The 21329-nt window shown below is 41.6% G+C and overlaps 1 protein-coding gene across 4 annotated transcripts in view; it reads left to right on the forward strand.

The window, feature by feature from the left end:
- Positions 1–21329, forward strand: part of LOC126248940 (uncharacterized) — a 529465-nt gene that overhangs the window by 444659 nt on the left and 63477 nt on the right. For 2 of the 4 annotated variants that reach the window (XM_049950454.1, XM_049950455.1), the window contains 3 exons: positions 2141–2283; positions 11492–11624; positions 12206–14686. In XM_049950454.1, coding sequence (XP_049806411.1) covers positions 2141–2283; positions 11492–11624; positions 12206–14686 — 2757 coding nt within the window. The remainder of the gene's footprint in view (positions 1–2140; positions 2284–11491; positions 11625–12205; positions 14687–21329) is intronic. The other 2 variants (XM_049950456.1, XM_049950457.1) reach the window with 1 other exon arrangement.

The raw sequence follows: 21329 nt of genomic DNA on the forward strand, positions 1-21329 counted from the left end.
GAAACTCTATGGAAGATGTAAAATTGAAATACAGCCTCTAAATAATACATTCTGAATTGTCAGCATGGATTTCAGCTTAGACATATGCACCACACTGACACTAAAGGGCACAATCTCGGAAGGTGAAGACATCGAAATGCCAGATGAGACACCCAACAAGTGCCACTAGCCAGAAGCCTACAAATGCATAAGTGCTTAAGAATTGGAAAACATGAAGCATGGGCATTTTGAAAAAAAAAGAAACGGTCAGCAGAAAGTACATGTAAAGCATTAGATACATTTTGAAAAGCAAACTACATGGTGGCAATAGCACCAAGGCAGTAAACACCTGCCTGCATAGCTAAGCATGTTACCATGCCACTTCATGGAGACGACCCTGTCTTGGATCAAATCCATCTCGAGGATTAACAATGAGGGGTGGTGAGCTGACTGCCTGGATGTGGTTTTTAGGCAGTGTCCAACATCCATTTAGGTAAATACTGAGCTGGTTCACATGACCCCCTCTCAGATACAAGCTATGCAAACATTAGGAAAATGTTCTCACACTTGAACATGAGGTTTACTCTAGATGTTGACAGATGAGCTATGCAGATTCCGTCCTGGGGGAACTGGTGGTGTCAGGAACGGCATGCAGCCACCACTTGTCACTAACATTCCCTCAACCCATATAACAATACTGACCCTGTTGAACACTGGAAAAAGCAAGAAATAAGAAAAACAGCTACTGTCAAGGGAATCAATATTCTAACTATATTAGTCACTAAAGACATCACAGGCATTTTGAACTGGACAAAACTACAGCTCAATAATTGGGCCAGGACAACAAGAAAACATACAATAATTCACAATTCAGCCTTGCAGTGACATAAAAAAGCTGTACTAGCCTGGAAACACAGAAGAAAGAGGACTCTTGCAAGTGAGGCAGACAGTGGAAGAAGGTAAGCTTGCAGTAGCAGACTGTGGGAAACATAGCAAAGTCTCAGCTTTCAGTTGTCGACTTAAATCAGTGAATATCAAACCAAGAATTAATACCAGATGCTTTCAATCCAGTGCCAAATTGACAGCTCCTGCAATAAAGCACTGCATGGGGAGTTTTTCGAGAAGACCAAGCGCAAAACAGATATGGAAAAGACTTGGTCTTGGCTGATCAATGGAACTGTAAAGAAGGAAACTGAAGGACTTTCTTTTACTGTGAAGAAACAAGTCATCAGAACTAATGCCATCAAAGCCAGAATTAAGTAGTCAGAAGCAGATTCAGAGTGCAGACTATGCAAAGGAGCCGAGGAAATGATTGAGCTGTTCCTTCGCTCAGACTGATTACAAGCAAAGGCATGATACTATGGCACAAATTATTCACTGTAGCTTGTGCCCAAATTACCATTTGCTGTGGGCAAATAACTGATGATGGGACAAAAAGCCAGAAAAAGTTGTTGAAAATGAGAATGGTAAATTACTACAGAGCTTCAAACTTGAGACACATCGAACACTGGAACACAATATGCCAGACATCATAATTGTGGAGGAAATGTGTGTTTGTCATTGAAATTGTGATCCTAAGTTAGAGCTGAACTGACAAGAAATAACTTAAAAACTTGTCATATAGAAGGACTTGAAAATCAAACTAAATCCAATCAGACATAAACCAGTGAAAGTGGCTCCAGTGGTTCTCAGCACACTGATAGCACTGCCAAAAGATCTTTGTGGGCGCTTAAAAACCATTGGCACTGATACGACATCCATCTGTCAGTGTCAAAAGACACTGCTTCTGGGGTCTACATGTATTATCCTCTGACACATCATGCAGTTCTAAGTACTTGGAAAGTGTCTGACTAGTGATAAAGTATGAAATCTTGAATAGCACTCTCATTTGCTGTGTTTTTGGTGGTGGTGGTGCTGCTGTGTGAAAGGCTGAAATAAGATTTCAGCGCTGGAACATGTCCTACCATCCCAGTTCATATTCATTCCCCAAACTCGATGCTGATGCTCTTCATAGATCATGTACCTTTTTAATCATTCTCATATCAATAATTTGCATTAACGAACTAACATGATTTTGAAAGTCTCTTGGAAATACCTAGTTTCCTTTATTACTGTTTGGCACTGTTTACAGAAATAAATTACATACTTGCTTAAATTTCAGAACCTTGACAGCTGGAAGAACAGCCGCAGAAAACGCCAAGAACATATTATTGAGAGAGTGGTAGAAGTTAAGAAATTTGAGCTGGAAGAATACGATCGAAATCGAAAACGCAGTAAAACTTTCAATGAAATGATGGAAGAACGGTTAGTAAATATCAAGCTTGTCATTCTGTTGAACAGTGTTTGAAATATCTTGTACAGTTAATCATTACTGACTTTCACATCATTCATACATACCCTGCATTGCCACCATACAATGCATGGTGGAAGATATCTTGTATCACCACTAGTTGTTCCCGTTCCTGTTCCACTCTCATACATAGTAAGGGGATAACATATCTCTAGATACCTCTGTATTGCGCCCCCCCCCCCCCCCCGACTTCTCTTATCTTGCATTCACAGTCTTTAAGTTAGATCTGCATTAGTGGCTGTAGAATAATTTAGCAGTCAGTCACAGATGCAGCTTCTCCAAACTTTATAAATAGCGTTGCACAAAAAGAATGTCTTCTTGTTTCCAAGTATTCGCATTTGATTTGCGAGGCATTTCCATCAAACTAGTGTGTTGATGAAACATACGGTAACAAATGCAGCAGTAGGTCTGTGAATTGCTTTGTCTTCTTGAATCCTGCCTGGTGGTGATCCTAAACACTCAAGCAGTACTCAAGAATAGGTTGCACAAACCTTCTGTATACAGTCTCCTTTACACTTCGGTAGAAATGTCCCCTTAAACCAGAGTTGGCCATCTGCCTTCCTTACAGTTGATCTCGTGCACTTTACCATTTCATATCACTTTGCAACATTAGCCTCAAAATTTAACTATTGTGATTGTGTCAAACAGTACAACACTAATACTGTATTTAAACATCATCACAGGATTGTTTTTCCTACTCGTCTGTATTAAGTTGAATTCTTCTACATTTAGAGCAAGCTGCAATTCACCATACCAAATAGAAACTGTCCAAATCATCCTGTATCCTCCTACAAGTCACTTGATAATGAAGCTTTCCTGTACACTACAGCATCATAAGCAAACAGTTGCAGATTCCTGTTCACCCTGTCTATCAGTCACATCACATTTCCCTGGGACACTCACGATGATACCCTTGTCTCTGATAAACACTCAGCATCTAGGATAACATAGTGTGTTCTGTTATTGAAGAAGTCTTTGAGCCCTCAGATGTCTGAGAACCTATTCTGTATACTCAGGCCTTCATTAACAATTCACAGTGGGGGAGTTTTGTCAGACACTTTCCAGAAATCTAGAAGTATAGAGCCTGTCTGCTAACCTTCAGCCATTATTCAAGGATATCATGTGAGAGAAGAGGAAGTAGAGTTTCACAAGAGCAGTGCTCTCTACATTGTCCAGCCACATTAATGTGACTGCCACTAATATTCAATGTCAGCGTGCAATAACCACTCACAGACAACAGGTGGCAGCACTAGCAGAGGAGGGTATATAAAGAGACAGACACGGTAAACAGTGCAGTCATTGTAATCCAGAAATGAAGCAATTATCTGGTATGAACATTGACATTCAGGCCAAGGGTGTAAGCATTTCCAAAATGGGGTAAGTTTTTAAACTGTTCATGTGCAACCATGGTTACGCTAAACTATGAATTGCAGAATAGCACTATAAAAAACTGGTGCCACAGCAACTGTGGTGCACCACAGGTGACAGATGAAAGACAGCTGCAGAGGTGTCTACAGGCAAATAGACATCCAACTGTTGAACAGCTGACTTCCCAGATGAATCGAGAAGCTACGAACAGTGTCACGTCAATGACTGTTCAGCAGATGTTGCTGCATATGGGCCTCTGCAGCAGACACCTGGTTCATGTACCCATGCTGACTGCTGTTCATCAGGGATGAAGGCTGGAATTTACATGCCAATACCACAACTGGATATCCACTTAGTGGCAACAGGTGGCCTTTCCAGGTGAATCGTGTTTTATGCTCCAGCAGACTGAAAACAAACACCTTACAACTACTGTTGGAAGGGTCCAGGGTGAAGGAGGGAGTATTACTGTCTCAGGAATGTTTTTGTGGCATTCTCTCAGTGACTACATAATTGTAGAAGATACAGTGGCTCAGCACGAGTGTGCATTTATCTGTGGGGGCCATGTCCACCCCCACATTCAGTTTCTTTTTCCTCAGGTTGGTGGCATCTACCAGCAGGATAGTGGAACATGTCGCACAGTTCTGTGTGTCCATGCACAGTTCATAGAGTGCCAGGGGTAGTTTACCAAAGTCCCCCGGCCACCAGACTCCCCGGCTTTAAACCCAATCAAGAATCTGTGCGACACTCTTGATCGGCCTGTTAACAATATGGATCCTCAACAGAGAGACGTAGTGCAGCTGGCCACGGCACTGGAGTTGGCATAGCTGCACATCCCTGTCAGTACATTCCAGACACTCGCTGACTTGCTTCCTGCACATTCACGCTGCAAAAGGTGTATTCGGGCTTTTGACTGGTGGTTAAATTAATGTGATTGGACACTGTGTAACTTTGTACCAATTTTTGAGTAGAAGTTCTCCTCTCTCAGTGAAATTTATTGTGTTTAAATGTTGAATATGCTCAAGAATTGTGCAACAAACTCATGTTAATGACACCAGTTTTACATACAGGAATCGCCTGTACTGTGCAAGATATTTACAATAAATGCAAAGAGATCTTTCGCAAACATGTGACAGTGGAAGCTGTTCTATGCTTGTTAGATAACTTTTTTTATACACATGCCAGTTTCTACTAACTCTTGCCTGTCGACATTTCTGCATTCTTTTGTGAACCAGGAGTGAAACAGTCTGTTTCCTCAGCATTTTTCAAATTTTATTATTAAACTATGGCAGCTCTTCCCTATCCTTAATCCTCTTACATGGCACAAACATCACTGTTAAAACTCCCATCATTGCTTTGCGTCCATAATAGTTACAACTAAGTGATGCCAATCCATTGTCTAAGTAAGAGGCTGACAACTACGTACCTGATCTTCCCAGCATAAAAGTTCTCTTAGCCTCCTTGATGGATTTATTAACTTCGATAACCATTGTTGCTATGATATTGTAATCACTAATCCTTGTATATGTGCTGGCATTGACAGATAGGTAAGGCCTGTTAGTAGCGACAAGGCCTAAAATATTTCAATTGCATGTGGGTTTGAAACCAGCTGTCAAAGTGGCCAGAGCTGCTGCAGTTGACAGTCCATACCACCTGCAATGGATCTATAGATACCAGAGTTCATACTCAGTAGGCTGAAATTGCATCTGAGTAAGATTGCATGTTCAGGGTACTTTCACGCTCCTGACAAGGGAACCTCCCCATCGCACCGCCCTCAGATTTAGTTATAATTTGGCACAGTGGATAGGCCTTGAAAAACTGAACACAGATCAATTGAGAAAACAGGAAGAAGTTGTGTGGAACTATGAAAAAATAAGCAAAATATACAAACTGAGTAGTTCATGGGTAACATAGGCAACATCAAGGATAATGTGAGCGCAGGAGCGCCATGGTCCCGTGGTTAGCGTGAGGAGCTACAGAGCGAGAGGTCCTTGGTTCAAGTCTTCCCTCGAGCGAAAAGTTTACTTACCTTATTTTTGCAAAGTTATGATCTGTCCGTTCGTTCATTGACTTCTCTGTTCACTGTAATAAGTTTAGTGTCTGTGTTTTGCGACCGCACCGCAAAACCGTGCGATTAGTAGACGAAAGGACGTGCCTCTCCAATGGGAACCAAAAACATTTGATCCAGGAAAACACGTCTGATATATTCTATAAGACACATGACAGGAATATGTTGTCGACCCACCTAACTTGCACACTTGGCGAAAAGGTAAAAATATTCTTCTACCTTGCCTGATTTAGGTTTTCTTGTGGATGTGATAATCACTCCCAAAAAGTGATGAAAACATAAGAGTGTGTCGCATAAACTGCAACAAATGAATGCAACAGTTTCACAGTCGCACAGTTTTCTCTGTGCTCTGTCAAAACATATGTTTTTAACGTTTTCAAATTTTTCCTTGTGTAGACCGTCAAATCCTGCATGTGTCCAAGCAAATCTGAACATGTCTTGGAATTTTGGAGAGCGAAGTTGATTATGTGTGAGTGCCTGAACTCTGATAATTGTCTGAAAATAAAAATTTAAACTTTTCACTCGAGGGAAGACTTGAACCAAGGACCTCTCGTTCCGCAGATGCTCACGCTAACCACGGGACCACGGCGCTCCTGATCGCATATTATCCTTCATGTTGCCTATCATGCACATAGACTACTCAGTTTGTATATTTTGCTTATTTTTTCATAGTTCCACACAACTTCTTCCTGTTTTCTCGATTGATCTGTGTTCAGTTTTTCAAGACCTATCCACTGTGCCAACTTATAACTAAATCTGAGGGGGGTGCGATGGGGAGGTTGCCTTGTGAGCATAGACTTCCTATGAAAGATTCTGAAACTGTTACAGCATAGTCAGATGGCCAGCAAAAACATCTGATTATTAACTTGAGTTCCCATAGGCTGATTACTCACATGCAGACTCAATTTCGAACTCCATAGAGACACAATTTTTGTTAATTGCTATGAATGGGCTTCTCCGTTTGGCATCTAATCTGTTTTTTCAGTATATGTTCCATGCCTCATTAAATATTTCAGTTTTATACTTTGTTTCATCCAGGTCTCACTTCAGACTATAATTTTAGTGCAACAACTTTCCTGGAGTGTGGTAAATTCAGAGACTTAAAAACAAATACTTTGCAGGTTAGTGTTAAAATTTTGATGTTCAGTGTGTCTTTATTTTGTATGGGACTTGATTTCACTCATTGTGTGTCAGCTGGGCATCGGACAACCTTAAACCTCAAATTAGCCTTAAAAAAGGTGTACTTCAGAAGTACTCTCCTACTAGTGTGGCTGCTTCCTGTTATTATGCTGCTGACCCTATTAAGGGGAATCCTATACTTCTCGGCCTCATAAAGCAGGTACTGAAATCTGCAGCCAAGACTGTCACACAATCAATGGAGCCTCTGGTTGAGAACCCACTCAGCTCCAAACCAAAGGGTCCTGATAAATTCGGAGTATGATACTGCAAATTGTAAGCTCCTCTGGCACACGAGGAAAAGGCCAGCTGTTTCTACCAATTCTGCCAGCAACCTGTGCGAATGGAAGGTGGTATCGAAACCCAAGTGATAGGTGTCATCTTAAACAGACTTAGACAGTCATTTGTACAAGGGTTGGAACTTATAGTGGAAACTATTCGCAACAGATACAAAAGAGTTACATGTTTGCAACTGTTACTGTAGTCACCAGCGTTGTGTAGAACCCGTTGCCAGTGATGTGGAAGGTGTAGCGTGTAGCATACTGTTAGCAGAGCCTGTCCTGTTGATCATGCAAATGGAGTGGTCTAAAGTCATGGTGATTCTCGTATATGACTGTGATGGTGTTATCCTAACGCATTGCGTTCGTCTATGGCTGACCATAAATGCACAATATTACTGTTGGTTTTTCAAGCATCACCTGTGACCAGGTTTGCAAGAAGCGGCGACACTTTCTGCCCAACCCACCCATCATTTTGCTCGATAATGCGTGGACACGTACAGTGCAAGCTGTGGCTACTCTGTTCGGTCAGTGGGACTGGGAAGTAATGTACCATCCACCATACTCCCCGAGCTTAAGTCCTTGTGACTTTGATTTTATTCCAAAGATGAAGGAACCACTTCGTAGCATTTGCTTCAGAACTGTTAGAGATTCGGCAGGCAGTAGACCGTTCCATTCACACCATCAACAGAACAGGCTCTGCTAACGGTATACTACGCCTTCCACATTGCTGGCAATGGGTTCTACACAGCACTGGTGACTACTTTGAAGGACAGTGACAAGTGCTAACATGTGACTCTCTCGTATTGTTGTGAATAACTAGTTGCCACTACGGAAGTATATTTTCATTTCACTACGCAGATAATAACTTTGAAACCTACTTCCTTATTTATATGTATCAATCAGACTTGGTACTACACACATCAAAACAGGTTTTGCATCACCTGGGTTCCCAGAACTCCTGAAGATAGACGTTGACTGTGGATATCGTATCACAGACACAGTCCCTTCGACTGTTCAAAGATGTCATTAAACCCACCCAAAGATGTAAACAAACTTTTGTGGCCAGTGCCTATTAGACTGAGGGGGTTCAACAGCCGTTCAGTTCATGTCATTCAATCAGGAAGGAGGTACATGGCTCGTGTTGTCTGTAGTTCAACCATGCCTAGATGGTCAATACTGCAGTTTGATCGTGTCCGCATTGTTACTTTGTGCCGGGAAGGGCTCTCAACAACTGATGTATCCAGACGTCTTGGAGTGAACCAAAGCAATGTTGTTCAGACATGGAGGAGATACAGAGAGACAGAAATTGTCAATGACATGCCTCACTCGGGCCGCCCAAGGGCTACTACTGCAGTGGATGACTGCTACCTATGGATAATGGCTCAGAGGAACCCTGACAGCAAAACCACCATGTTTGACAATGCTTTTTATGCAGCCACAGGACGTCATGTTATGACTCACTGTGCACAATAGGCTGCATGATGAGCAACTTTACCCACGACATCCATGACGAGGTCCTTCTTTGCAACCACAACACCATGCAGAGTGGTGCAGATGGGCCCAACAACATGCTGAATGGGCATCTCAGGATTGTTATCATGTTCTCTTCACTGATGTGTGTCGCATATGCCTTGAACCAGACAATCGTCAGAGACATATTTGGAGGCAACCCGGTCAGGCTGAATGCCTTAGACACACTGCCCAGTGAGTGCAGCAAGGTGAAGGTTCCCTGCTGTTTTGGGGTGGCATTTGTGGGGCCGACGTATGCTGCTGTTGGTTGTGGAAGGCGCCGTAACAGCTGTGCAATAAGTGAATGCCATCCTCCGACTGATACTGCAACCATATCAGTAGCATATTGGTGAGGCATCCGTCTTCATGGATGACAATTTGCGCCCCCAGCACGCACATCTTGTGAATGACTTCCTTCAGGATAACTACATTGCTCAACTAGAATGGCCAGCATGTTCTCAAGACATGAAACCTATGGAACATGCCTGGGATAGATTGAAAAGGGCTGTTTATGGATGACATGACTCACCAACCACTCTGAGCGATCTACGCCGAGTCGCCATTGAGGAGTGGGACAATCTGGACCAACAGTGGCTTGATGAACTTGTGGGTAGTATGCCATGACAAATACAGGCATGTATCAATGCAAGAGGACGTGCTACTGGGTATTAAAGGTACTGGTGTGTACAGCAATCTGGTCCACCACTTCTGAAGGTCTCGCTGTATGTGTGGTTTTCATGAGAAATAAAAAGGGCGGAAATGATGTTTATGTTGATCTCTGTACAGATTACGGAACTCTTGGAACTGAGGTGATGCAAAACGTTTTTTGATGTGTTTATATGCTCATTAAGGAGTCTGTCTTTACTTCAAAGTGTGTACACTTGGACTATGCATTACTTTAGTTTTACTGTTCACTTATGTTTTGAGGTTAAGTGCTTCATACCAGTACTCTCTCACCTCCTTGTGATGTCTATTTTTTCTGCCAAAATTTCCACACAGGATTCTACTTTTTATCAAATCACTTATACCTTTGATATGTTTTGAAATTTCCACATGTAGTACTAGACTTTCCATTCCACTTACCAGGTTAATTTATCCTGTGCAACTTGACTGACACAAGATGACTAGATTCTAGAACTATCAGTTTGATTGAACTTACTTGGTAAGTCTGAAAATTGTCAGACTGCAAAGTACACAAATTGTGTTGCATCTCAAACACCTGATAGTTATGCACTCATTACTTTTCAGGTAGTTCACTTTGATTTCTTTAAGCACTTTTCAATAGTATACATTTGTTAGTTAGTTACATGTTCCATGAATCATTTTATTCAGTGGATCATAATGATGTGGAACAAGTCATTTTACATTCACATTGTAAATTAATTTTTACATACCACTATATTCTGAACATTTTTAAGCTCTATATTCTTAATTATTGTTGTTATTATTATTATTATTTTTTACCAAAAATGATATATAGATGTGAGTTGGTAATTTCTACCCACCACCTTTTACACATTACCATAATAGAAATTTTTCTACATGATAGGAGTAGTTGTCAAGGAGAAACTTACTCAGTTTGATATCAAATTGTAGTTTGCTGTCTCTCGGACATTTTGTATCCCTACATAAGTAATCAAAAATTTTTGTTGCAGCATTGTGCGTCCCTTTTTGTGCTAAAGACAACCGTAACTGGAGTAATGAGTCATTTTTCCTTCTGGTATTGTAATTATGTAGCTCATTGTTTCTCTTGAACTGTAATGGATTATTTACAACAAACTTCATGAGGGAATAAATATACTGTGAAGCCATAGTCAGAATACCAAATTCCTTAAACAGAGGTCTAAAAGTTGATTGTGGGTGAGCACCACATATTATTCTTAGAGAACATTTTTGTGCAATGAAGAGTTCCTTTTTTAAAGATGAGCAACCTCAGTACATTATTCCATATGACCTTATTGAATGAAAATATACAAAATGTGTCAACTTACTCATTTGTCTCTCCCCAAGATTTGCAATGATTCTAAATGCAAATTTGGCTGAACTAAGCTGTCGTAAGAGTTCCAAAATGTACTTTCTCCAATTTAAATCCTCATCAATATGGATGCCTATGCATATGTTCATATTATTAATAGGGATATCATCACTTACATTTAATGATTTGAAATGCTGTCCTCGTATTATTAAGTTCAGCATATCCAGTAAGTTATGAAATAAAACTAGAAAATGTTCATAAACAATTAACATTCCCATAATGTTTGGTTGAAACTGAAAATTAAAAATTTTAAAGAGAAAAAACTTAAAACTGTTCAGAAATTCTGATGGATATCAACAAAAATACGTAAAAAAATACACATCATTACTCCTCAAAGAGAAGAAACAGGATATAAACTGAATGACATTTTTATCTGTGATGCCATCTACAGTCCTTTATTTGCTTCCAAAACTTAAGGTCTGTTCATTATAGGAAGCGAACGAATGCTAATTGAGAAACATTCACAATTACGAAGTCCATAATCAAACAGGGTAGCAACTTTGTTGACAAGTCTCCGATGAGGTAGCCACCATTATTTTATTCTGCTTTTCTTTAATGTAACTGCATGTTACCTCTGAATCTCCAACAAAAACTCTAATTGTAATTACTCAAATTACTATCTAAAACTGTGGTAGTCCTCTGAATTTCGTGCAACTAAATTGAAAGCTGTTTAGATAGTACCTTGGCATAGTCTAAATAACTCAATGTAACACACTTTCATCCCACAGAACTAATCGAGGGCGAAAAGTAAGTCTTGTCGTGTACAAAGATGATGATGATAAAGACTTGAGCGATTTGGGCCTTGGAGCAAATTCTGGCAGCAGAAACGACGACAGTGATGATAGTGAGATTCAAAGCATGGTGAGTTATTTACTAAATGAAAATAGATACATATCTTTTGTCATATAACTTGTTTCTGTGAAAATAATTCAAGGAAAAACGTATAGTACAATAAAATAAACTTGTTCATAAAGATTTTTCTGTATAATTAGCAGAATGTTCATGTGATTTAAGATGTATATACATTTTTATAAATTTCGTAAATAGTGACATAAGAGAGGGAAATCTAATTATCAGCATTGCACATCAGTTTAAATTTAAGATATAATGTGTCCAAAACCTCTTGTGAAGGAACAAAAGGTGAAAGAGTAATAGTAGCAATGAAGCATAATAACAATATGGCCTTATAAAGCTAGATGCTGTTGTTTAGGTGAATTAGTAAATATTAGAAACCAATAAGGACAGACTTGTTCAGACAGTTAAATACTTATAAGATGACTCAAATGTCTCGGGGAAAATTTAATTATAAGAACTAAAAGTATTGTTAGTCAGCATGTAAATAAATGTGTGATGTAAGTTCTAAAAAAAATGTCCACTTGTTTACAGAAAACAATTCGTTACTGCATTTTTAAAGATTTTTCTGTATTTTCTTGGTTTTTCAGCCTGGAAAAGAGTATGCTGCAGAGTCCCAGAGGGCCACCATCCAATCAAACAATGCAAATGATGGGCAGGATACTTCATTAACTTCACAAGAGTCTCAAGAATTCACATATGAGCAAGCAATTCAGGGTTATGTTAATTTTGCTGAGACAAGAGTTAAGTCAAAGAATAGTTCCAGAAATGAACACCATTCAGTGAAGGAAGCAAACTGCAGTTTGAGGAGTGAAGAGAGACTTAATGATGATGGAAAGAAAGAAAAAACGCCACCTCCTGTAGCTCCAAAACCTAGAAAGTATTCATTAAAGTCAGAAGTTCCTATGACAGATAAAAAGAGCTTGGGTGCTGAAGGTAATGGTTGCATTTCTGATAGTACCAGAAAATTATCATTGCCACAGGTAGATGTTCTGAAAAGAAGGGAAGTCTTTGAAAAATCTTCAACTTCAAAAGATCATTCCTCAAAGAACAAACCAGCAGAATTAATTGATACTAAAACAGTCAAAGAAAGATTGTCATCTCTTGGAATAAATTCTTCTGGGCTGAGCAGTAGGAAGAAAAGTTCTGAAACAGAAATAAAAACATCTAGGCAGCTGCAGTTGCAAAATCCTAGAAAACAGCCATCCGAATCATACATAAATGTTAACGATGATGGCAAACTTGAACAAAATGGTGACAACAATTTTGGAGAAAAGTGCTACAGAAGTGATTCTGAACTTTTAGAAGAGAGTGGAAGTGGTCTGAATTCATATGGTATGAATGGTAATAACTCAGATAATTCTCTGAAAGAGAAGTCCCTGAATTCTGCTACAGATGCAAGCACAAATAACAAATTTGAAATAATTACAGATACTCACTCGAAAAATGAAGGTTATTACAGATATGAGGGTGATATTTCAGATAACAGAAGAACTATAGATGATGCAGAGCAATGTTGGATTCAGTCAGATAACACCAAGCATAGCAGACGGAAATTTCATCGTTCTTTAGACAGTTTGGATAAAAAATATTGTGATGATGTTGGTTCTGAGCTGCTTGAAAGAGTTCAAAGTTTTGAAGGTTTAGAACATTGTAATAGTGTCAAAGATTATCCACTGTCAGCATCATCAGTAGAAATGCTTGGCTCTTCTTCAAATGGTGGTGATACTGATCGTGAAGACAGTGGCATTCACACAGCGGATGTCTCTTGTTCTATCAGTCAGACAGATGAAGCTGCAGAGTATGGAGATCCAAGTGCAGAAATTTCAAATACTTTCTCTAATTTATTGTTAGATAAGACTGCGGGTAATTCTGATGACCATGATGTAAAGTGTGTTGCTGAAGAGCAGGCATTTTCACATTTTGCCCCATCTGGTGCACAAGAGCCAATTGGGACTGCAGATACATCAAGAATATCGTTGGAAACCTGTACTTCTCGTGAAAGAGAGGAAGTTTTGGTGTCACATGTGAGTACTGATATAAGTTCTCAATCACTGGGTGGTATGGAAAATTCTGACAGCACTGTTTTACAAACAGATGCAGGAAACTATTCTTTATTGCATGACAACTCTATATGCACTCAAGTTGTGAAGGGTGATGGGTATAACTGTCCTCAAAAGCTACAGTTAGATGTTGACAGCTGTAAAGAAATTTCTAATCCCTCCACTGTCTCTGTCAAAGATGAGGAGTTTTTGTCAGATACTGGTAAAGAAGAAAGGGGTATGCAACTAGCAAAATCCACTGTAGTGTGCAAGGAAAGTAAGATGGTATTGTTTGATCCACAGACAAACAGTATGAAAGTTAGCATCAATTCATCAGAAAATCCTAGTTACGAAACTGAGGAATCAACGAAAGCTGTATTGACACAGGTTGCTCAACCCACTAGTGGAGAAAATAATGATCAGGAAATACAGAAGCATGAACAATTTCCTCCAACCCTACTGAAGTCTGATAGTTCAGGCATGCACTTGCCAGTGGAATTTACAGAATCATCTGATACTTGTTGTACTGAGAAGGGAGATACAAATGTGAACAAACCATTATCTGATAAACTTAATAATGAACACATGAAAAGTTCTTTAGCACAATTTAACTTGGAACAAAAAACAATTTCTTTGAAAAGTATTGAGGATGAAAATGTTTCTGAGAACATGTCTGTGTCAGACACAAATATACTACTTCCAAATATAATTAAGGGTAAACAATGTCATGAAAAAGCTGATGATGTGGAACAAGAAGAGATAATTAATGTTTTGACAGAATCGTCTGACAGAAACTCCCTTCTTGATACTAATGCTATAGATGCTGACAGTAGTAATACGGTGGTGGCTGTTGCAAGAGTAACGGAAGAACAGAAAAATGAGCAAGATGGAAAGGAGCAGGATGAGGTGCTAGTACAGAAAATTGAAGCTAATGATGTAGAATTAGAATATGGTGATGGAAAATGTAGTGCTGCTCTTTCTGCCTGTATCAGCACCAAAGACTCGTCTATTGGCACTAAAGAACCCAAGGTTAGAAATGCTTACTTCTGCAAACTAAAATTTCTTTGTTTCTATCCTATTCAGCAGACTTACTTTCTTGCTAGAAAAATGTCTAAAACCTTCTGTCGCACTGTAATCTGATCCTTACATGACTTCCAATGTTGTTTAAAAATGAAGATAACACTGCATTAATTTATTTATTTTTGTAAAGGCATTTGATTGTTTTAGACTTCTACTGCCACCTCCTTCTTGTATGATTTGCCCCACCACAATCAATATTGTAAATTAAAGGAGAAATACTTACGTTAAGAAGTTAAGCACCAAAGAAAGACTCCCCACCCCCAGGGGGCTCACCAGTCTTTGTCAGGTTTGTGCTTGGCCACCATGGGGCTGCAGCCTTTGCAGCACCTTTCTCTTCCATGCTACATGTCTATCCTCTTGCTATTCTTTTCCCTTCCCCTGGGGAACATCTCTGGGGTGTTATTGGGAATGTTCCACATTGTCAGTAATTATTGACATAAGAACAGTCTCTCCATTGTCTGTCGTTCCCTTTTCCTTTCTTTGTTTCCCTTCTCCTCCCATTCCTCCACTTTGGCATCAGAGGTTTCTCTTTTTTCTTCTTGCTCCTCCCTGTGTGCTCCTGATGACCATCCCATGTGTCTGACACATAACAGGTGACTGGGTAATGAGTAATTTCCATCCCCGGGTTGACAGGTGAGGTTGGCATGTACCCTTTGGTACGAGCTAGGCCCAGGAAGGGGCAATTGCCTGAGCTGCTACCGACAGAAATTGCCGATTGGTCCCTCTGTCAGGTGTTTGGGAGGTGTGACCTGAGGTGTGAACAATCACCTAAGGCAGGTGTGCTCCCTTGTGAAGGGGGCCACAGTTGGAAGGAGCGCACCATCAGACATGCTCGCAGTCGTGGGGAGTCATGGGGGATTTTCTTGCAATGAGCCAATCATCATCACACTCAACATCTACGAAATGTAAACGGAATGGGAATGAGGCTAACAGTTCGAAAGACCCTTCCAGCTGCACCATGGTTCCTCGTGGTTTCATGTACTGAAGACAGTCAGTCCTTTGCAATGGTGAATCCATTTATTATTCAGAAAGGTGTCAATGGCATTGCTGGCCCTGTGAAATCCTGCTCTCATTTATGGAATGCACTTTGCTTTGGGAGACTACTTCATATTCTCAAACACAACAACTGCTTGCCGCCTTGCATCTCCATGATATCCTGTTTGTGTCAAGGCCCATAGAATTCTGAATTCTTCCCATGGTGTTGTTTACACTAGGCTGCATAACAACCTGACTGAGGCTGAAATCCTATCTTACCTCTCTGATCAGGGTGTCATTGCTATCCATTGGGTGATAAAAAGGGTAGATTCCTCCTTAGTGCCCACTGGCACAGTTTTTCTCGCCTTTGATAGGGTGGTGCTTCCATCAAAGATCAAAGCAGGCTATGAGATTATCAGTCTGACCGTACATTCCGAACCTGATGCGTTGCTACCAGTGTCATCGTTTCAACCACACTAGAATGTCTTGTCAACACCCAGCGAAATGTGTAACGTGCAGTAGGGATGCGCATGGGGATGATTGTCCTCTTCCTTCTCCCCACTATATCAACTGCAATGGCAGCCATGCCATATCCTCTCGGGATTGTCCCATGTATCTCGATGAACAGGCTGCCCAGGAGATCAGGGTGAAGGAAAAAGTGCCTTACCCAGTCGCTCGAAGGTTATTGGCTAGTTGCAAACCCTGCGTTCTCCTGTCTGGCGTTTATAGTTCTGTTCTTGTTACCTCTCGCTCCATGAAGGATGTCGTCACGCAGACATGTGATCTCAAATTCAGCTCTGAGGTTGTGGGTTGTGAAATTACCTAGTGTCAAGGTATCACCACCACCACCACCACCACCACCACCACCACCACCACCACCACCCCCGTCCAGCTGTGCATCGAGCCATCAAACTCTCGCCTCAAGGGGCGAAGCCACCAGCTACACAACCGGTAGGCCAGAAAGGACAGGAGTAGTACCCCCGTGAAGACTTCCTACTTCCCTCCAGCCAAACACCACCTGAGCCTTCCTCTGTTAACAGGAAAGGCTTGAAGAAGTCCAGCAAAGATAGACGATCTTCTCCTTCAGCGGCTCTAAGATCCTCTTCGACAGTATTGCCATGTGATACCTTAGCCTGGCCGGCCTCCATGTCGCCGGTGCGCACCACAAACTGTTTTTCTGTGTTGAACTCCCCAGACCGACAGCAGAAGCAAGTCAGTGTATCTGTGGACCCAATGGAGCAGGATCCTCCTGCTTCTGTGCCCTGTACCAGTGAATCTCCGCAGGCTGTAACTTTGTAGCTGCCGAGCTGACACCCCTTCATTTTCTTCCTCATCATGACTCTCCTCCAATGAAACATTCATGGCCTTCGGTCCCACAAAGAGGATTTACGGCTGCTTTTAGCACCACAGCATCCCATTTTACTCTGCCTTCAGGAAACAAAATTGTGTCCTCAAAACTGCTTTCACATTTCTTCCTGGTTTGTTTTGACCTTCCCCCTGAGGTCAGCATTCCATCTCATGGGGATATCATGCTGTTAATACAGGATGATGTTCATAGTCAACCCATCTTCTGACTACCCATCTTCAAGCTGTTGCAGTTCACCTTTTCCTTCCTCACCTGACTTTTTCCCTCTCTATCATTTATATCCCTCCGTCATTCGATGTCACCAGGGGAGACTTCCTTTAGCTTATTGCGCAGTTATCTCCCAAATTTCTGCTACTCAGTGGCTTTAATGCACATCATCCCCTTTGGAGTTCTCCTAGAACCTGTTAGACAGGTGCTCTCCTGGCTGACCTTAACCAACTTAACCTATTCTGCCTTAACACTGGAGCACTCACATTCCTTTCTGACTCCTCACACACGTATTCCCACTTGGACCTATCCTTCTGCACTGCCCAGCTTTCCCATCGTCTTGAGAGGTCCATTATTTCTGACACCTACATGAGTGACCATTTCCCATTTGCTATCCATTTGCTGACTCCTACCCCACATGTGTGGACACACAAATGGCAGCTTACTAAGGCTGACTGGCAGCTTTACTCCTCCCTGGTGACCTTCGAAGAACAAGATTTCCCTGGTTGTGATGACCAGGTGGAAAATACCACAAGCATTACCCTTACTACTGCAGAACATTCCATTCCTCGCACTTCCTCTTTACCATACCGTGTCCCAGTCCCTTGGTGGACTGAGGCATGCCATGACGCAGTTCGTGCGCGGAGAGGTTTTTAACCATCCCCATATGATGGCTAACTGCATTCATTATGGACAGATGCATGCAAAGTGTCTTCATGTTCTCTGGTATAGCAAAAAACCTAGCTAGATTTCATTCACTATTCTTCTAACAATTCCACCCCTTCCTCTGTCATGTGGGCCATCCTCTGGCGGCTCCCTGGAACCAAGATCCATTTGCCAATTTCCGGCCTTACAGTGTGGATCCTATTGCTATCTCAAACACCTTGGGCCACCATTTTGAGGAAATTTTGAGCTGTTCCCACTATCACCCTGCCTTCCTCCACCGGAAATGAGCATAGGCAGCTCAGGTGATATCTTTCTCTTCTCAAAATTGTGAGTGCTACAATGCTGCCTTAGTATGAGGGAGCTAGGTCATGCTCTGTTCATCCAAATCCTCCATCCCAGGGCCAGATGCTGTCCACATGCAGATGTTGCAGCACTCTTCTTTTATGGGCAAGCACTTTCTGCTTAATACGTACAACTGCATCTGGGCAGAGGGCACATTTCTGGATGTTGGCATGAAGTGACTGTCATGCCCATACTTGAGCCCAGTAAGGACAAAAACCTTCCTTCTAGCTACCACCCCATCTCTCTCTCTCACCAGCTGTGTTTGCAAGGTGATGGAAAGTATTATTCACTCCTACCTGGTATGGTGGATCAAGTCTCGCAATTTACTAACGGCTGCTCAGTGTGGATTTTGAGCGCAGCGTTCTGCACATGATCATCTTGGTACTTCATCCACCCATGTTATGAATCGCTTTCTTCAGAAATCCCAGACTTCAGTCCTGTTATTCAATTTGGAGAAGGCCTACAACACTTGCTGGAGAACTGGTATCCTCTTTTTACATGTGGGGCTTCTCTAGCTGCCTGCCCTATTTGTTTCAGGAATTCTTAAAAGGCTGAGTTTTCAAGATGTGTGTGGGTTCTGCCTTGTTGGACACCTTTATCCAGCGAAGTGGTGTGCCTCAGGGTTCTGTCCTGAACATCGTCTCCTTTGCTATCGCCATTAACCCTATAATGGCGTCTCTCCCGCCGGGCATCTCCGGCTCCCTTTTTATTGACGATTTTGCTATCTATTGCAATTCTCCATGAACCTGTCTCACTGAGTGTTGTCTTCAGTGATGTCTTGATTGTTTTTACTCCTGGAGCATTGACAGTGGATTTCGTCTTTCCACAGACAAAACCATCTGAATGAATTTCTGGCACTGCAGTTGGTTTCTCCCACCATCTTTACACCTTGGGCCTGTTCCATTCATTGAAACTATGAAATTTTTGGGGCTCATGCTCAATAGGAAACTCTTAGTCCTCCCATGTGTCTTACTGGCAGCCCGCTGTACGTGGACCCTCTGTGTCCTGTGTGTCCTCAGTGGTACTTCCTGGGGTGCAGATCGAACCACCCTCCTCTGTTTGTACTAGTCCCTTGTCTGTTCCATCTAGACTATGGGTGCTATGTTTATGCATCTGCACATCCGTCCCTCTTACTCCATCTCAACTCTATCCACCATCACGGCATCCATTTGGCCACTGGTGCCTCTTACACTAGCCCGGTTTAGCGTCTGTTTGCTGATGCTGCTGAACTACCACTGTCATATTGTTATGACTTCCTCCTCAGCAGGTATTCATGCTGTTTGTCTGCCATGTGTGGCCACCCATTGTATGCCTCCTTCTTTGATGATTCGTTTGATTGGCAGTATGGGGCACATCTCTCCTGGGGTCCACTTTCGGCACTTACTCGAGCAGCTTTAACTTCACACTACCTGCAACTTTTCTGGTGGGTGTGAAACCTTCACCAGTTTGGCTTCGTGAAGGGCCCCATGTTAACCTTGGCCTTCATTGGCTTCCTAAGGACACTACTCCAGCCTCAGTCTATCGCCTTCAGTTTCACAACCTTCACGTGGAACTTCATGATAGTACCTTTGTGTACACTGATGGCTCTGACTGATCGTGGTGTTGGGTGTGCCTTCATCATTGGCTTAGATATCGGCTTCCAGCACACTGCTCAGTATTTACAGTGGAGCTCTTCTCCGTGCATCAGGCCACGGAGTAGATCTGGTGATGTAGACTTTTCAATTTTGTCCTCTGCTCACTCTCTCAGTGGCTTTCAAAGTCTATGTGCACTGTACATCACCCATCCCTTAGTGCAATGGATCCAGGAAAACTGTCACTGGCACACTCTTGGTCGAGCCACTGTGATGTTAATGTGGGTTCGTAGTCGTGTCGGTCTGCCAGGAAATGAGGCTGTGGACACTTTTGCCAAGGCTGCAGTCCTTGTCCCTCTGCCCACTAATTCCCATATTCCCTCCAATGATATCTATTTTGCAGTCTGTCAAGAGATGGTGTCCCTTCGGCATCGCCATTGGTCCTCCTGTCACGGGAATAAGCTCTGGAGTATTAAGCTTCTCCCAGCAGCTTGGACGACCTCTTCTTGGCCCTCCCACCAGGAGGAGGTCATTTTAACTAGGTTGCATACTGGGCACAGTCTTCTTAGCCATCGTCACTTTATAAGTGGCACTCCCCCACCACTTTGTAGCCATTGTGCCCAAGTTTTAACTGTCTGCCACTTCCTGATGGAATGCTCATTTTTTAACTGTTGCTTGGGTGTGGCGTCGGAGTTATCAGCCGTTTTAGCAAATGACTTGCGGGGTGTCGACTGTATTTTACTTTTATCCGTCAAAGCAATATGGTGAAGGCTATTTAATTTTTAGCTTTGGACCTCCATTTTTGTATGGTGTCTTTTGCAGTCATTAGTCCATGTCCCTGTTATTAGCTGTCTTTTCTTACATCAGTTGGAATTGACATATAGTTGTTTTTTAACTCCTCTCTGTCTTCGTGTTCTATAGTTTTGACATGGGCGTGTATGACTCTAGTTGTTTTTGCAAAACAAAACAAAACAGACAAGCCAAAGGGAGAATAGATGAGATAAAAATAAATCAGTAACTGGGCTGGTGGAACTTTGACTATACTGAAATAGTGGTCACATTTTTATGGAAAATTTCTCCTTTTCATATGGTTTTATGGTGTTTAAATTACTTCCCATATATATGGTCACTTTTTGATAATGTTTAAATGTAATATGTGAAATGTTATGTACCTGTGGTCAATTTAACTATGAACACCACTCGAGAATAGTTTTAATGCAAGTTTTGGCCAGTTTTAATAGTTCAGGTGATCCAAAGTTACATTACATTTGCTCCACAGTCTCCACATTAATGGGCTATCCTGCTGTTTACCACAAAGTGCACCAGTAGCACAAAACATTGTATAAACTCCATAAACCAAATGATTATGAGCAGGAGGTGCTTGAAACGGAAAATAATTTCTTAATAAAATTATTGTAACATGACAGGTTGATAAAACATATAGAAAATATACAATAGTTGTGTT

Source organism: Schistocerca nitens, chromosome 3 (assembly GCF_023898315.1).
Source record: "Schistocerca nitens isolate TAMUIC-IGC-003100 chromosome 3, iqSchNite1.1, whole genome shotgun sequence".
In the NCBI taxonomy this organism is placed as follows: Eukaryota; Metazoa; Arthropoda; class Insecta; order Orthoptera; family Acrididae; genus Schistocerca; species Schistocerca nitens.